The sequence below is a fragment of the Heloderma suspectum genome, chromosome 10 (assembly GCF_057233095.1).
Source record: "Heloderma suspectum isolate Gila_16-S chromosome 10, 16-S_ref, whole genome shotgun sequence".
NCBI lineage: Eukaryota > Metazoa > Chordata > Lepidosauria > Squamata > Helodermatidae > Heloderma > Heloderma suspectum.
The window spans coordinates 34,477,235-34,494,382 of record NC_139467.1 but is presented as its reverse complement, the minus strand read 5'-3'; the positions used below and the strand labels follow the sequence as shown (position 1 = coordinate 34,494,382).

General features: G+C 44.1%; 1 protein-coding gene across 1 annotated transcript in view; it reads right to left on the bottom strand.

Annotated features, from left to right (window-relative positions):
• RUNX3 (RUNX family transcription factor 3) overlaps positions 1 to 17,148 on the bottom strand; it is a 199,252-nt gene that overhangs the window by 84,917 nt on the left and 97,187 nt on the right. Inside the window, exons 4-5 of the mRNA XM_084815882.1 lie at positions 14,623 to 14,779; positions 4,204 to 4,308 (exon numbers count right to left, since the gene is read on the bottom strand). Coding sequence (XP_084672008.1) covers positions 4,204 to 4,308; positions 14,623 to 14,779 — 262 coding nt within the window. The remainder of the gene's footprint in view (positions 1 to 4,203; positions 4,309 to 14,622; positions 14,780 to 17,148) is intronic.

The window sequence follows — 17,148 nt, the reverse complement described above, 5'->3', positions numbered from 1 at the left end:
AGGTGGGTTAGGCTGAGAGTCAGTGACTGGCCCAAAGTCACCCCATGAGTTTCATGGCCGAGTGGGGGCTAGAACCTGGGTCTCCGGAGTCCCAGTCCAGCACTCTAACCACTACACCATGCTGGCTCGCTTATCACAGCTGAGTTATGTTCAGGATGCACTCTTGCTTTGTACATTGAAAGCACACTGTTGGGCCATGGGGGAGGTTCATGGGGAAAAAAGTAAACCACACCACACTGAAGCCAGCATACTCCTGCTCAAATGGGCTGGGATCCCAGCAAGTTTTGGAATCCTGTCTGGAATGGGAAAGCTTTCAGACTGTATGCCCATCACCTACCGTATGCCCTGAAGTCAGAACATGGAAAGAGGGAGCAGTGGACAAACATTCTGAACTGCGCTAACATCCCAGTAACCTGACTGTGTACCACAGGTTTGATACACAGTTTAATAACAGAGAGCTGTCAATAACAGAAAGGGAGAGAAAGCCTGGGGGCTGGGCGGCTTGAGAATATTCCAAGTTCCTTCTCTGAATGTCCAGCTTTCATTTAAATCCTGCCCCCAAATAACAACAGTAAATCTGTAGCCCTTTTACTTATGGAGATTTAAAGAACACCACGAAGGCAGAATTCTGTCCAGTTGCTCTGTCAAGGGATGGATGGATCGGTCAGTTTCAGTTTCTCCCAATTTCCCATTTTTCCAATCTTCAGGTTGGTTGATCCTGAACTGAGATTTTTATATTCTAAAGTTTGCATGAAAATCAGTATGCATGGTTGTGCACATTTCTCCTAATATGTGCATTTTTAATGCGATGATGCCGAATATACACATTTATGGCAAGCAATTCTCCTAATATATTGCATTTTCAACCCTACTTTCACTAATATACACATTTTTGTATGCGTTTTTGTATTGGAGAACTCGATTGCAAAATCCAAAGAAGTGCAGATTTTGAAAGATGACCATGTTTTGGTGTGCGTGCTGGTTCACAACTGTGTATTGTGAACCAAACAAATTTCTCCCTCATGATGAGATGAGACACAAATAGAGGGTCTCACAATCGCCTTTTTCAAAAATACTTTAATGCTACTACAGGGTAGGGTGGTGGTCTGGATTTGATCAGAGCACAGGTGCCTCAGGAAGCTGTGCTTAACCCTTTCCCCTCACGCTGATTTCCCAGTCTTACCTCCTTGCCTCAGCTCCTTTCTTCTCCCTTTGGGGAAAAGATATAGGGGCTCAGAATCTTTTTCTGCTTAGGGAGAAAAGCAGTTGTGAGGGATGTAACTTTGATTGGGCAGGGCTGGCCCAAGACATTTTCTGGCTTGAGGCACAGCAGCAAATGTTGGCCCTCTCCCACCCATGTCAAGGTGTGTATCACCAAAAGCAGGGCAAGTTAACTTGGCACATGACATGAGGAAGAACATCCCACAAACACCTCCCCTTGGCAGTAAAAATACAATACAAACCAATTAAATAACTAACAATTTGCTGCCCGTTCATGACACCCAATATCTGTTGCCTAATGGTAGGGTCGGCCCCTTGATTGGAGAAAATGGCCCTGAAAGCAAAGGGTTAAATATCCCTTTCCCTGACTCAATTCCAGTGGTTATTGTTATTCCACCTTTCTGCTTCTAAAGAAACACTGAGGGCAGCTCAGAATGTTGCATTTTAGAAAACAGTCATAAAACAAACGGATTTCACACACACACACACACACACACACTTCACTGCACCATCCACAGCTGCATTCCCAGTAAAAAGCCATCAGGATGCCGACTGCACGTCTGCTGGAGTCTCACCTAGTTTGGCCTGAAGGTTCTGAAATTCTGGAAGTTATTATCATATCTGGGAGTGAGATTTAAATGGTGTGTGGAAGGGGGGGGGAGGGACGGGATTTGTGGCATCTAACACCCAATCTGCATGTTGATTTTCAAGGTATTAATGTCCTCACAAACCTATAAGGCAGTGGCAGGTTCATCTAGCATCAGCAGAATCCAATGGTAAAACCCTTTTTGGACTGTACCATTGCAGGCCATAAGTAGGGGAGGGACTGTTATGTTTGAATGCTCTTCAACGTGTGTGTGTGTGTGTGTGTGTGTGTGTGTGTAGGAATGCAGCTCCATGCATGTAGAAAACTAGCAGGTCAGCGGGAAGGCTAGGCTGACGCCTTCCTCTGGACAGGAATTAGGAATCCAGCTTGCTCCCCAGCTTCCAGTGTTCTGGCCAATGACAGCAAAGACACTGGAATGAACAATGAGCATTTGAACACTTGAATGTGTAACGTATTAAGGTGTTGCCCTTTCACACTGATTTGCAGCGCCCTCCACTGCAACCTTAAGCCCACCCTACCTATCACACTTTTGTTCCTTCCCCATCATACGTTCCTCTCTAACCCAGCTTATGTGTGTACTGTGCAGACGGGCCTCCAACACCAGATGGCTTCCCCTGTCATTGGTTGGCTCACACATCACCATCAGCAATGTGCCAAGTGCATGAGTCATATGGATCAAATCAGGACTCCCCGCACTGGCACAGAACTGTGTCAGGGACACTGACACTCAGGGCCGGCGTTAAGGGTAGGTATGGTCAGGCACCGGCCAAGGGCCCACACCCCAGCAAGGGCCCACAGACAAGAGACCCCTGGAGTTGCTCCTCCTGACATTAAGCAGGTGAATGTCAGGAGTGCCCTAGCGGCCTCTTTCAGTAGACTCCAATAGCCAACTCAAGACACAGACGAAAGGATTCTTTTCAAGGCTTTAATCCTTTTACAACTTAATGACTCTTTCAGATGCTAATCACCAGCGACTAAGCAAGGAACAGCAGAGTAGCCTATACTCCGAGTAGGCAGTTGATCCCCGTTTGAAGGAGAGTCACTTGAAGACCCTGAACTTATGGGCTTGGGAGAGATCCTCCCTCTTTCCCTTGGGTCCATGGGAGGCGGCTGCTGCTTGCACGCCAAACGGGCGCTACACCTCCTTTCCGCGCCCTCTATCTCTCGTCGCTCCCTGCGTCTGCATCGAGCGTCTAGCAAGCCCCATTCCCACACTTTCTCACTGCTAGGATCACTATCTATCTCAGGAATGCCGGCAGGAGGAATATCTGCCAGCTGCTGCGCCTGTGAGGGATGAGCTGGCTCCTTTCCTACGGATTGCTGATCCTCCTCAGAATCAGAACTGTTCTGGGGTTCTATCGGCTCAGTTTCCACCCTGACAGTGAAGCAGTTTCCTCCTGCTCTGTGCTCTATGCTGTTAATGGCACAAAATAGCATCTTTCGATGTTCCCCCTGTTCCTTGCACATAGAAAAGTAGCTCCTGAAAGGAAACATTAGGCTAAACACTTCTCTCTGACAGGCTAGATTTCTACATGCAGAGAGATTGATTGTGTGAGAGAGAGTGCATGTGTGCACAAGCATTCAAACATGCAGCTCCCTGCCCTCCCTGACACACACATATACTGTATATACATCCAACCTGAAATGGTACCCGGGAAAAAGAATGTTATCACTTGGTTCTGCTAATTGCAAACACTAGCGCTAACATGTATAGGATTTTAGAGAAATCTGTCCCACCTATGGAATTATTTGACAGTGACAGGATTCAGGACTTTTAGCATGCCGATGTTAGATTGGAGATGGGTAAGACATGCATTTGGTTCGCATTTCAGTGCAAACTTACCAAATTTACACTTCTCAAACCTAAACATGACCTGAAATGCAGCTTGCTCCTCCTGTTCACCACTGCAGCCTGCTTGTTCCCCTGCCTCTTGCTCTGGCGCAGGCAGCAGTGGTGGTGAGAAGGAGGAGCAGGAGATGCCGCTGACTACTGGCTCCCTGGCTCTCTGCCTGCCAGGCAAGCAAGTGATGAGGAAAGCGATGAGGAGCAAAAGCAGCAGATGACAATGGCAATGAGAAGGTCGACTCGCTCAGGGAGGGGGCCCATGGAGGATGTCATGCCGCAGGGCCCTCCGAAACTTGCAAATGGCACTGCCCCTACTGGTCTCAGAAGTGCCCGCAACGAGAGGCGCGTTTACATGTTACCCATGCAAAGTACCCATGCCAACTGCTGTGCCACACTGTGGCATCCATCCAAATCAGATGAGGCCAAGCCTGGCCTCATCCTCGCACTGAAAGGCCATGTACACAAGGCATTCACAGGAGGACCGTTGCTGGCTATGCATGCCTGCTCCGAAAGAGGAGACCCAACTTACTTCTCGGCTCCCGTGGTCCATCGACGGTCACTTTGATGGCACGGTGATATGTAGCAACCTGGGTGGGGTTTGTGAAGACCGTAATTGTCAATGTAAAGCTTTTCCCTAAAGGGTGAGGAGGAGAAACCAGAGAAGACAGAGCGTACGTGAGTCCGGGGTATATATATACAGGGTCCATAATGACATGTTGAAAGCAAAGCCTGGTTTAAATTTACACAAGGGCTTGCCAAGGCTGATGTCCTTTACAATCCTTCTTTCAAGAAATGCCTGATGGCCACGATCTAAAGTAGCAGGAGTGAAGCAACCAGAGGGAGTAAAATTAACTGTCTAACAATATAGGAAGATGCTCCGTGACAAGCTGAAAAACCTAATCAGTTGTCAATAGGGTATGAGTCAAGTAGCAAGTAATACACAGCACCTTAAACCAAAAGCAGGCAACCCTTTTGGGCCCGTGGGCACAGCTAGCAATTTGAGACAACTATCCTGGGCACCACCACAAAATGGCTGCCATGAGAGGTGTGGCTAATCACAAAGGACAAGTAACCTGTCCAAATGACAGCGCATAAGGCAGAGGTGCAGCTAAGAGGCATTTATGGGAAATAAAGATGGCAGTGGCTGGAAGCCCTCACTTTGCTTTGAAGCCATCCCAGCTGCTGGTAAGAAAATGGTTACTTTATTTAAAAATAAAATTAAAAATGGAGGGACAGGGCACCTTGGTGGGCTTCCAGAAAGGTGTCCAAGGGTACATTGGTGTTTGTGGGCACCACGTTGCCTAACTCTGACCCAGGGCCAGCCTGAGACATTTTGCTGCCTGATGCCCCCTCCCATTCCATGTAGAAAAGCTGACTGGACTGGCAGCTGGATTTTTCTTCGACGCTGGGCTGGCAATGGGGCAGTATCCTCCACTGCACCTGAAAGCAGAAGGCCAGCTTAGGGGGCTCAGGGAAGGCTGCATGGCACACAGCACTCTCCTCCAACACGTTGCTGAGCCTCCCAGTATCTGCCGCTTGAGGCAACTGCCTCACTCTACCTAATGGTAGGGCTGGCCCTGCCCTGCCCTAAACAGCAATAGGACTACTCTACATATTCAGAATAATAAATAAGGATGAACAGAGTTGTAGTCTAGCACATCCGGAGGACATCACATGGCGGAAGCCTGGTTTCTCCTTGTAGCTTCTCAATTTTTTTTTCTAAGAATCATTCTTTGCCCATCATATGGTAGCAAACCCAACTTTACACCCATAGGTAAGAAGCTGCCTTTTACAATGCCAGGTTATTTGTCCATCTAGTCCAATATTGCCTGAGCTGACTGGCAGCACATTGCCATGTTCTCAGACAGAGAGCGTTTTCCCCATCACTTGCTACATGACTGGTGCTCTACAACTAGGGGATAGCAGCTCCTCCCCACTCGACAGGGAGCTGCGGCTAATTCCAGCTCCCTGACTAGTCCACCACTACAAGACTCGTCTTTGCTACATGCCTCCTTCGTCTCATTCAGATGTACACCTTTCTTGTAGACCCAAAGAGTCGTCATGTGTGGAGCAGCTGGGAGCCATCGGGCAATGGTCGCTGCCTCCAGAACAGGAAGCAGAACCCAGGAGAGTTTGGAAGGGAACTGAGGTCTTGGAAGCCCAGTTTTCGAACCACAAAACCACAGCTTCCTTTGTTGACTAGATACGCAAACCAGAGCCCGTTGGAGGCACACTGATAGCATCAGTAGACTGCGGGCTATGGATCACGGCTGAACAAAGGCAATGGCTGATAAGCCTCGTTCTTCTTGCATCTAAGATGGTTGGTAAAACATAACCCAGTTTCACCTTGGTGACCAGTTGTATCCAGCAGACACCCTGGCGCCAATTACTTCGGGTGACAGCAACAGTATGCTGCCATGTCTGATTAGGCCCAAATTTAGTCTGGAGTTCACCAGATATAGACTCAGAGCTCACTTTGAACACCAGAATTCAACACCAGAATAAGGGTGCGCAGAGGGTCTTCCCTTATGACTAAGTAACCACAGAGCACCCTTATATTAACAGGGCCGAGGGAAAGGCTTACAGATTGGCTCTGGGTTGGCCCTACCATCAGGCAGACTGAGATGTCTGTCTCAGGCAACTGATTTTGAGTGCCATGAAAGGTCAGCCAACCATTAGTTATTTTAATTTGTTATTACTGTATTTTATTTATTTTTACTGCTGGGGAGGGGGAGAGGCATTTTATGGGATTTTCTCCCTCGGGTGCCAAACTAATTTGGCCAGCCTTGGGGACTCTATGCCTTGACTTGTGGTGGTGGTGGGTGCTATTTGCTGCCCTACCTCAGGCAGCAGAATGTCTCAAGCCAGCCCTGACTGGGGTTCAAGGCTTTCCCTTTAGAAATTAAGGACTTTTTTTTGTCTTGTTGAATAATGCAGGTGGGAGCACCCTAGTGGTCTGGTTGTGCCAGCTTTTTAAACTCCTCCTCCTCCTGTGCCCTTAGGAGCTGCTGAGCGTTCTTCTGACATTAAGCAGGTGAAGCAGTTTCCTCCTGCTCTATGCTCTATGCTGTTAATGGCACAATATAGCATCTTTCGATGTTCCCCCTGTTCCTTGCACACAGAAAAGTAGCTCCTGAAAGGAAACATTAGGCTAAACACTTCTCTCTGACAGGCTAGATTTCTACATGCAGAGAGATTGATTGTGTGAGAGAAAGAGCGCATGTGTGCACGACCGTTCAAACATGCAGCTCCCTGCCCTCCCTGATACACACATATACTGTATATACATCCAACCTGAAATGGTGCCATCCAGGAAAAAGAATGTTATCACTTGGTTCTGTTAATTGCAAACACTAGCACTAACATGTATAGGATTTTAGAGAAATCTGTCCCACATATGGAATGATTTTACAGTGACAGGATTCAGGTCTTTTAGCATGCTGATGTTAGACTGGAGATGGGTAAGATGTGCATTTGGTTCGCATTTCAGTGCAAACTTACCAAATTTACACTTCTCAAACCTAAACATGACCTGAAATGCAGGTTGCTGCTGAAATCCATACAATTCCCAAGTTTCCAGTGCAGATTGCAAAAAATGTGCAATTATTTTTAAAACATGCACAAAATTCATATATTTCCTCCAAAAATGCTCATAAAGATGTGTATGTTTTGCAAAAATGAGTGCAGAATGCTTCATTCAATGGGGAACAATGCCTCCATTTCAAAGTACATGCAAAAATGTATGCATTTGGGGAATGTGCACAAAGATGAGATTTTTTTTTCAAAAGTACACCAAAATTTATACAAATTGTTGTGCAAACTAAAAAAAAAAAAAAAGTAATCCAATGAGGAATTAGGATGGTATAAACACAGAACTGGAAAACTGAGAATCTGAGTGAAATTGAACTTGACAGATTTGCCCCTTCCTAGTTCCTAGGGTTGTGCAGAGTGCCAATGGATGGGATCCCCCTCCTCCCCTTCCCATGTTGCTTCTACACAGATATGTCACATGAGCTGTGCCAATGCTGACCTTACGGTGTTTTTAGCAGGGGCTCCTTCCACAAAGGGCTATCGCATAGCCAGCCTCTCACCAGCCTTTCTTATTGTATACATGCAAACCGTCAGAGAGTTTTTGGCTTCTTGACATTAAGGCCGAGTGATCTTAAGAATGATTTGCGTGTAATAACTGTTTACTTGTTGCTCTCTATGAAACCCAAATAGTTTACATTCTTTCGTGCATTTCCGCTTTCCTGTTGGCTCCTTTCCCAAGTGGCAGGCAGGCAGGCCTTCTTTCACCCCTCCCCGCCTCCCCCAACTTAACTGCTTGCAGGTTGATGAATGGAAAATGTTTTGCTTTTATGAATTAAGCTTTCATTTCTGTACTCAATTATTTGCTCCCTGCCCCCCTTCCTTTTTTCCATCCTTATACAAATTTCTAAGCTGAACAGAGCTCAATCCCAACCTGACTCTTGAATTCATTAGGAAGCCCCTTACTCGGGTCTCCATGTCTGGGCTAAGAAATTACAGTAGTCTGGAGTCTTTGGGTAGCACGTGAGGAGTTTGATTTCAAGTTCCAATGGGGATTCTTGGTGAAAGCCTGTGGTGGAAGTTAGTAGAAAGCCTTTTATCTTCAGGTGCATGAGATCTTGGGTTTGAAACAGGGATGGGTGAATCTGTCACACTCAGCTTCACTCAGGTTCTTATTTTTTCACTGCTACTTTCTTTCTTTCCTGGTTTGGCACCAGACTGCAATTTTTAAAAAAAGTCCATGCAAGAATTCATACGTGTTTTTGTGTACTTTTTTTTTTAATCTAGTTTTGTACACATGCTCCCCATATGTATGCATTTCATGCACACTTTTGAAATGCATGAACTCCCCAAATCCCAATTAAGGAGAGCATTTTTATGCTCACTTTTGCAAATATATACATTTCTGTGAACATTAAAAAAATAAATATATTTTTGTGTGCATTTTTGGAAATATATACATTGTTGTGCATTGTTTAATATACACCTTCTTTTAGCTTTTTTTTTGTGAACCGCTTCACAAATTTCACAAATGTACAGATTTCAGTGGCAATTGGGTTCTGGTTCATGTCCTGCTTGTGGTTTCCTGGTCAACAGTTGCTGTCCACTGTGTGAACAGAATGCTGGACTAGATGGACCTTTGGTCTGATCCAGCAGGGCTCTTCTTATGTTCTCATGTTTCGGTTCAGGAAGTATGAATCTGGTAAGCTGGCACTGAAATACAAGCGGAACAAATTTCTCACCCATCCCTAGTCAGAACGTCTCTACAGGGCCTGTATGTGGAACTTTGTTTGGCCATAGCCCCGCATCTAGATTACATGTAGAAGTGCTGCACAGAGGTTCTGATGAAGGGATGTGAAAGGCCCAGCATCAAGGGGAGGCATGGCCAGGCAGCTACCAAGGGCCCACACCCCACCAGGGGCCCACTGACAAGAGCTCCCTGGACTTCCTCCTCCACGTCACCCTTGACACCTGCTTGTTCACCTGCTTCTCACTGTAGCCCAGACAACAGTGGTGGTGAGAAGAAGGAGCAGGAGATGCCTCGACCTCCTTGCTCCCTGGCTCTTTGCATGTCAGGCAAGGAAACAAGGATGAGGAAGAGGATGGGGAGCGAGAGCAGCTGGTGACAATGGCAGTGAGAAGGGAGGCTCACTGAGGGAGGGGGCCCGTGGAGGGTGTCTTGCCCAAGGCTCTCCAAAACATGGCACTGGCACTGGCTGCATAGCTCAGTGGCAGTGGTGTGGCTAAGGCTGGACCTCCAGGCCAAAGTCCAGGCTCTCATAGCGCCCCCTTCCCATGACCACCCAGAGAGCAGTAGGTGATGGGGGCAGCAGCAAACACGGGTCTCTTGGGCTGATGCTGGTTCCTGCAACATAATTTCTTTCTTCTTATTTATAAGAACATTATAGAGTCAAGGGTGTTTGGCTAGGCATGTACATGCTTATAAATGGTCATTTTACTATTGTTACTTGTAAAAACATATTAATCCAGGGAATGCGTTTAGCATCAGGGCCGCAGAAGCAAACTCCATCTTTTCCTTGTAGTGCTATGATTGAAGTGAGCTTAAAATGCGAAGCTGTGCAAGCTCAGAGCATCTTAAAAAACAAAACAGATCCAGGGTTGACAAATGGGGTGTTGTGTCCCCCCCCCCCCGCACTTTACCATAACAGTAATGCAGAAGCAGTTGTAAAACATGGAATGGCAGTGACGTGGGGACTGGGGGGAGAAGAGAAACGTTAGTTATGTGCTTCACAATGAAAGGAATACTCATGGCTGTTTAAAGGGCCCCCTGCAAGACCATTACGTCCAGGGTGTAAAATTGCCGAGCTGCACCCAGTGGAGGCTGGTGGCTCTGATGCGAGTGGGCGGTGAATCCGCTCCGAGTTTCAGTCAGAACTCTAAGGGTGCGGAGCACCTTGGATGGCCCCTTTAGAGCTCTGACTGGTGCTGACTGAAATGCAGAGTGGATTCACTCCACTGCGTCCTCTGCTGTCCATGATGCAGAGCACCTGCTTGGCCTGCAAAGGGTTCCAGGCTCAATGGGGCTGGGAAAGCCCCCTGTCTGAAACCGTGGAGGGCTGCTGCTCATCAGTGTAGAGTAGGGATAGGCAGCCTTCTGGGGCTATGGGCACATTTGGGAAACTGTCCAGGGCGCCATGATGGAATGGCTGCCAAGGGAGGCATGACAAAGGAGAAGTAACCGGCCCCAGTAAACACCTGCTTTGAGCCCACAGTTTTCACTATCAACAGAAACCTGTTTCGCAGCTGCTGGTAAGAAAAGGTGTTAATTATTTTTTAAACATGGGAGGGGTAGAGTGCCTTGCTGAGCACCAAGAAAGGTGCCCAGGCGTGCACTGGCACCCGTGGGCACCACGTTGCCTACTCCTAGTGTGGACAATACTGAGCTAGTCAGACAATGAGGTGGCCCTGTGTCCTCCACGGGAAGGGCTGTCCTGTCTCATTCTGGTTTAAAGATAAGAGACCACCAGAACTGCAGCCCATCCATAGGTGGCACCTGGACAGCTGTCAGAACAGGCAGGTGCACAGCTCACCTGGTCACAGAGTTCCACACTATAGTGAGATGTGCTGTGTTTCAATGTTGTTGTTGTTTTTATGCCGTGCTTCGTGGTTTTAATTTTTGTGAACTGCCCAGAGGGCTTTGGCTATTGGGCGGTATAGAAATGAAATAAATTAAATAAATACATACATACATACATAAATAAAAAATTCTATTTAAATTATAATCATATTTTTAAAATTTGCATCTATACCTATTAATTAGCATGTACAAATTTGTATCCTCTTTTGTCCAAGTTTTTGGACGCTTCATAAATGGCAACCCTTACAAAGGTTCTAACTCAGTGTAAAGTAGCTGCCTATGAATGTGCAGAGGTTAGTTGCATCAATTATGCTCCATGCACTAATTCTATGCAGATGTGACATTTGAAGTGGGCTGGTGCTGCTTGAAAAAGAAAACATTCAAACCGTTTTAATGGCTCTTGAAACTTGCCTAGGTTCTAAGGTCCCACCTACGCTACATACCACCATCTTGCACACACACGTGCTGGGCAGTTACCAGTCTCTGGGTACAGGCAGAACCAAAGGAAACACATCACCAAAAAGGGGGACAAAAGATGACACAGGCTTGCATAACATTTGGGCAAAAGGGAAGGCAACATACCAGGGGTAATATTAACTGGGTGTGTTTGAGCCAATATGCAAACAAACTCAGTTGTCATTTGAAATTCGCACTTCTCCAAATTTTGCAGTGGAATTCTCCAGTTGAAAGATGTGCACAAACTTGCATAACTGAGGGTGATGTGCACACAAAAATGTGTATATTCATGAAAATAATGTTAAAAATGCATTATATTAGGAATAGTTTATACCAATTTTTTATTTTTTTTTAAATGCAGGGGGCAGATTAATATGTAAACAAGACAAAATGGACTTATTTATTTATTTATTTATTTGTTTGTTTGTTTGTTTGTTTATTCATTCATTCATTCATTCATTCATTTCATTTCATTTCTATACTGCCCAATAGCTGAAGCTCTCTTATAGGAGCTTATAGGAGAACATGTTTAAAACCAACATAGATCAGGAATATTATTCAATACTTATAATTTACTTAACAAATTTATATCCCTCTTTTCCTGACTGTTCAAGGTGGGTAAAAATAATACTAAAATACAAAACAATACCACAACGTACAAAAGCTATACTAACCATTACTATGGGGAAGGCAAAACCCGCACATTGCTTAAGCCAATTGTGAATTTTGAAATTCACACTTCTCTGAATTTTGCAATGGAGTTCTCCAATTGAAAAATGTGCACAAACATGCATATATGAGGGGAATGTGCATACAGAAATGTGTATATTGGCGAAAATAACCTTAAAATGCATGGTATAAGGCAAATGGCTTGCAAAATATGTGTATATTAGGCAAAATTGCATACAAAAATGTGTATATTAGGAGATATGTGTGCAAAAATACCTATGAATTTTCATGCAAACTTAAAATAATTCACAAAGTTCAGGATAAACCAAACTGAAAATGGGAAAACTGAAAAACAGAGAAATTGATACTGATAGATTCATCCATCCCTATAATACATACATGTCTTTTTAAATGGACAGTGAATGTGGCTCCTATTTTAATCTGAAAGGAGAAAAACTAGGCCCCATATATATATCAGAGATGGGTAACAGTAACAGCATTACATAGGACAAGTTAAACTATAGCATTCGCTACCACAAGTTAGAGTAGTGATGGCCTCCAACTTGGACGGCTTTAAAAGAGGATTAGTCAAATTCCTGGAGGAGAAGCCTATCAATGGCTACTAGTCCTGATGGCTATATGCTACCTCCAGGATCACAAGGAGTATGCCTCTCAAACCAGTTGCTGTGGGAACACGAGAGGGAAGGTGCTAAATTGTTCTCATGTCCTGCTTGTGGCTTTCCCATTGGAGCATCTGGTTGGCCATTGTAGGAACAGACTGGTGGACTAGATATGCCTTTGCTCTGATCCAGTACGGCTTTTCTTATGTTCTTAGAATTCTGTGATCCCATTTTAATTTTAATTTTAACTGAAACGGATGAACTGGGGGCTGCCACTTTGAACACAGCAGTGGCACTGGAAGAAGGATATTTTTAACCTCCTTACCCTATGCCATTTTCCCAGTTAGAATGTTGTTGTTGTTATTTACATTTCTATATCACCCCATAGCCAAAGCTCTCTGTGCTGTTTACAGAAGTTAAATAAGAATATATTTGCCCCCAATGTAACAAATCATGATTTTGATTGAGAGAACGACACGGAGAGGGTTGAACACCCTCACTGTGCACCCATTCACTGCTTTGCAAAACTCCCCCCCCCCCGCTCCCCAACACATTTTTTAAAATGTCAGATATCTATGACAGATCTCCGTTGTAATGCGCAGTTTGGTCTCCAAAGCAGCAGCTCTGTGAGGTAGCTTAGCCAGAGAGACAGTGACTTGCTCAAATCTAGCCACTTTGCTTGACAGCTCAGTGGCGTTCCTTCATTGAATCTCCCCTCCACTTGCATTTGCCACTCCCCCGCCCCCGCCCCCCCGCAACAGAAGCAGAGACCCTTGGCAGTTCCACAACATGCCAGACAAATCAATAGCTGCTGCATTACCCCTGAATCTCTGCATCGCCCGACATGCAACAGAAGTCTGGACCTGTTGAATTTCTGGCTGCCAGGCCACTGGCACAGAATGACTGTCAGGGGAGGGGAGAGCAGCAGCCCTACCTCTATGAACATCTCCTTCTAGGGCTTCATCTGAGGAAGAGCTCAGCCCTGGAAGCCCTTTAAAATGCTGAATCTCAGCCTTGAATAACGAAAAGATAAAGAAGAAAGCCCTATGAACATGGGCAGAGTGAACTGAGGGAGGGGAAAACTCAAAAGTGGTGTTTCAAGGCTAGGACTGCACAGACTGTGTCCTACAAAGCCAAATGCAGCCCACCAAATGCAGTACAATAAACCTCATGTTTTTGCTGTCCACCTGGGATTTCAAAAGCAGGAGGGTTGTCAAGCATCAGTCATCCCCCCCCACCCATGTGATTGGTGGGCTACTTAGTGGAGCGCAACTAAGGATGGAGAAATCTCTTCATTTCAGTTTTTCTCAGTTTCTCATTTTTTGGGGGTCACATTTCTCCAATTCCATTTTCTAAAAAAATCAGTATGAAAATGTGTATACATTTTTTTGGTGCATTTTTCCTAATATATGCATTTTTGTACTTATTTATGCCTAATATAACCATTTGGTATACATTTTTGCCTAATATATGCATTTTTCATGCATTTTTGCCCAATATGTGCATTTTTGCAAGCAATTTCCCATAATATTTTTGAACATTAATTTAGCTAAAACATCACAGCATTGAATGCTCCTGTTCAGTGTTCCAGCCAGACCTTCTTCCTGAATATTCAGTTCCCTGCCCCCAACAGTCAGGTAGCATTCTGTACCCACTAGCATACTCAGTCCTCATTCAGTTGTTTGGTTTGGGGTCTTTGGGTTTTTTTTGTTTTGTTTTGTTTTGCTCTTTAGGGTCTCCCCCCCCCCCAGATTATTTTGTACTTCTATAAGTACAATTGGGTTCTTTTGTACTTTTGTACCTTAGAAGTTTCCACCCTTAACAGCAGCAGCCTGAAAATATTTTTTATAAATCCTCCCCCCGCCCCTCCTCTGGGTCTCGTAAAACTTGCTGATATCTCTTGTGCATGGATGGAGCCGTTTCGGCTACAGAAGGACCTACACTTGGGAATGAGTCTGCTGTTTGTACATAGCCATTAGTTAGCCATTGAGAGGCCTATCCTCCATGAAACGATCTCATCCTCTTTCCAAGTGCTCTCTGATCCCACTGCTTCTCCATTCATCTCTGATCCTCTTACCTCGGCCACTCCGTCCAACAAAGCGAAGGTCGTTAAACCTGGCCACTTGATTTTTCATCACTGCAGAGGCATTCCGGAGCTCGGCGGAATAGTTTTCATCATTGCCAGCCATGACTGTTACCACAGTCCCGTCAGGCACGTCTCCAAGGGCTACCACCTAGAAATGCCCAACAACCAAGAAGGGTTGAGTTTAGAATAACTGACACAACCTATCAGGGCCAGCGTTTCACAGTATCAAACATGCACCCAGCTCTAGTTAACATGGGAGAGCACAACTCACCAAACAAGATCTCTTGGGCAAGCCTCAGGTTGCTATCCTATGCACACTTGGGCTGCAATCCTATACTATGGGTAGGGTAGAAATTCATTCAGTTCCCATTTTAAGATGAACCTACCTAATTTCACACTTTCAAACCTAGGGATCTCCGTTGCTGGGAAATCTGTTTCTTTTTCAGCTTGATGGAGTTCCCCTGTGTGCTTGACTCAGCTCACATTTGCAGGCTGAGCCACAGGTTTTCCCTGAAATCCAGGAATGTTTTGTGTATTTTTTTTAATTTGCGCAAATAGAGATTTGTGTAATTTGTACAAATTGCGCAAATAGAGATTTGTGTAATTTGTACAAATTTCAGCTGCAATTTGCGCAATTTGCACAAATTGCAGCTGCAACTTGTGTGAATCTCTATTTGCACAAATTTTAAAAAAATGGGAGATCTGTGAACCGGCCCGACTCAATGCAGAAAATGGACTAAAGTCAGGAAGGGGGGAACCAAGGGAAGCGTGTCAAACTCCACCTCCCAATCAGATTCCTCCGACATCAAACCTATACACAAACCAAACATCGGTTATCCTTCAAAATGCACACTTCTTTGAATTTTGTAATGGAGTTCTTCAATAAAAAAATTGTGTACAAAAATGCATCTATAAGGGGAAGTGCACACAAAAATGCATATATTAAGGAAAATAACGTTAAAATGCATTATGTTAGGGAAAGATGCTTGCAAGATATGCATATTAGGCATAATTGTGTACAAAATGTGCATGTTAGGAGAAATGGGGGGGGGGAAGAAAAACTCAGCTGGTTTGGAAATGAGACAAACCAAACTTAATGATTGGAAAAATGAGAGAAACAGAAATTGACAGATTTGTCCATCCCTATCCTGTACACAGTTAACCAGGAGAAAGCTCCATTGAACTTAATAGGACTTACTTCTGAGTAAAAAACAGGATTGCACTGTTATTTGGGTATAGGATGCTTGAGGAAATTAATCTTTGTGAGTTCCAGTATGAACTGGAATAATGGTTGCTTTTATCGCTATTTTATTGTGTTTATGCTTTTATCACTTCTAATATTTTAGATGTTTTTATGTCTTTTATTGCTGTGAGCCACCTTGGGACAGCTTCTGCCCTGAAAGGCAGCCAAGAAAATTTTAAAATAAATAAAATTAAATAAATAAACTAATCTGCTTTACATCCCACCCTCCCAGACTAGGGATTTCTGGATTTTGTGAAATCCGCATCCCTATCCTGAACTAATGTATGGATCAATATTCACTTATCCATCAGGGTTTCTTTTTACATTTCCCAAATGTTCTGATGCAGTTCTCAGCACACACAAAAAATTAAATGCATTTTTAAAATGTGCTTTTTAAGAGAAAATACATTTAGAAATGCATCTTTTCAGAGAGAATATGTTTAGAAATTGTTATTTTAGAGCAAATACATTTGAAAATAAGACATTATCTAAGAATGTATTTAAATGCAAAGTTTTGTGCAGATATTTAAAATGTTCAGATTAATGTGGACATGGGACAGCTTATGAGTGAATGCATGCAAAACTGACGTGGGCTGGAAAGAAAGTGATCCGTCTATCCCTGACTTGGCTGCAAGTCCCATTGAACTCAGCAGAATGTACTTCTGAGTAAAACAAGGATAAGATCATGTCTCAAAAGGAATAAAAAGAGTCAATTCTGAATAGATTTTTAGAAATCGAAATAAATCATAGCAAATATTGTCAATATGTTATGGTACTTCTTAAGCACATGAAAAACAAGGCTATAATATGTATAGGTATGATATAGATAGATATAGATACAGATATCAGGTTTAGTGTTCCTTCTCCAGGATCCCCTACCAAAGGAAGTGAGGTGGGTAGCTACTAAGAAGAGGACCTTTTCTGCTGTGACACCCTGGTTGTGGAATGAGCTTCCCAGAGTTCACTTGGCGCCTACATTGTGCTGGTTTGGGCGCCAGGTGAAGAAGACCTTATATTCTCCCAGGCATTTTAGTTTTTCAGTTTCTTTTATATCTGGTATTATATTTTAAATTTTTGCACTGCTGGTAGCTTCTGTTTGGTTATTTTTATTTTTAGATTGTAGTTCTAAACTTTTAAAATTTTATATTGTATTTTATGGTTTTACTTGTTGTGAACCACCTAGAGGCTATTGGGCGGTATGAAAATGTAATGAATAAATAAATATAGGAAAGTTACAACAGAGTAATTTGGAAATATATTTAGAGCGACACTTC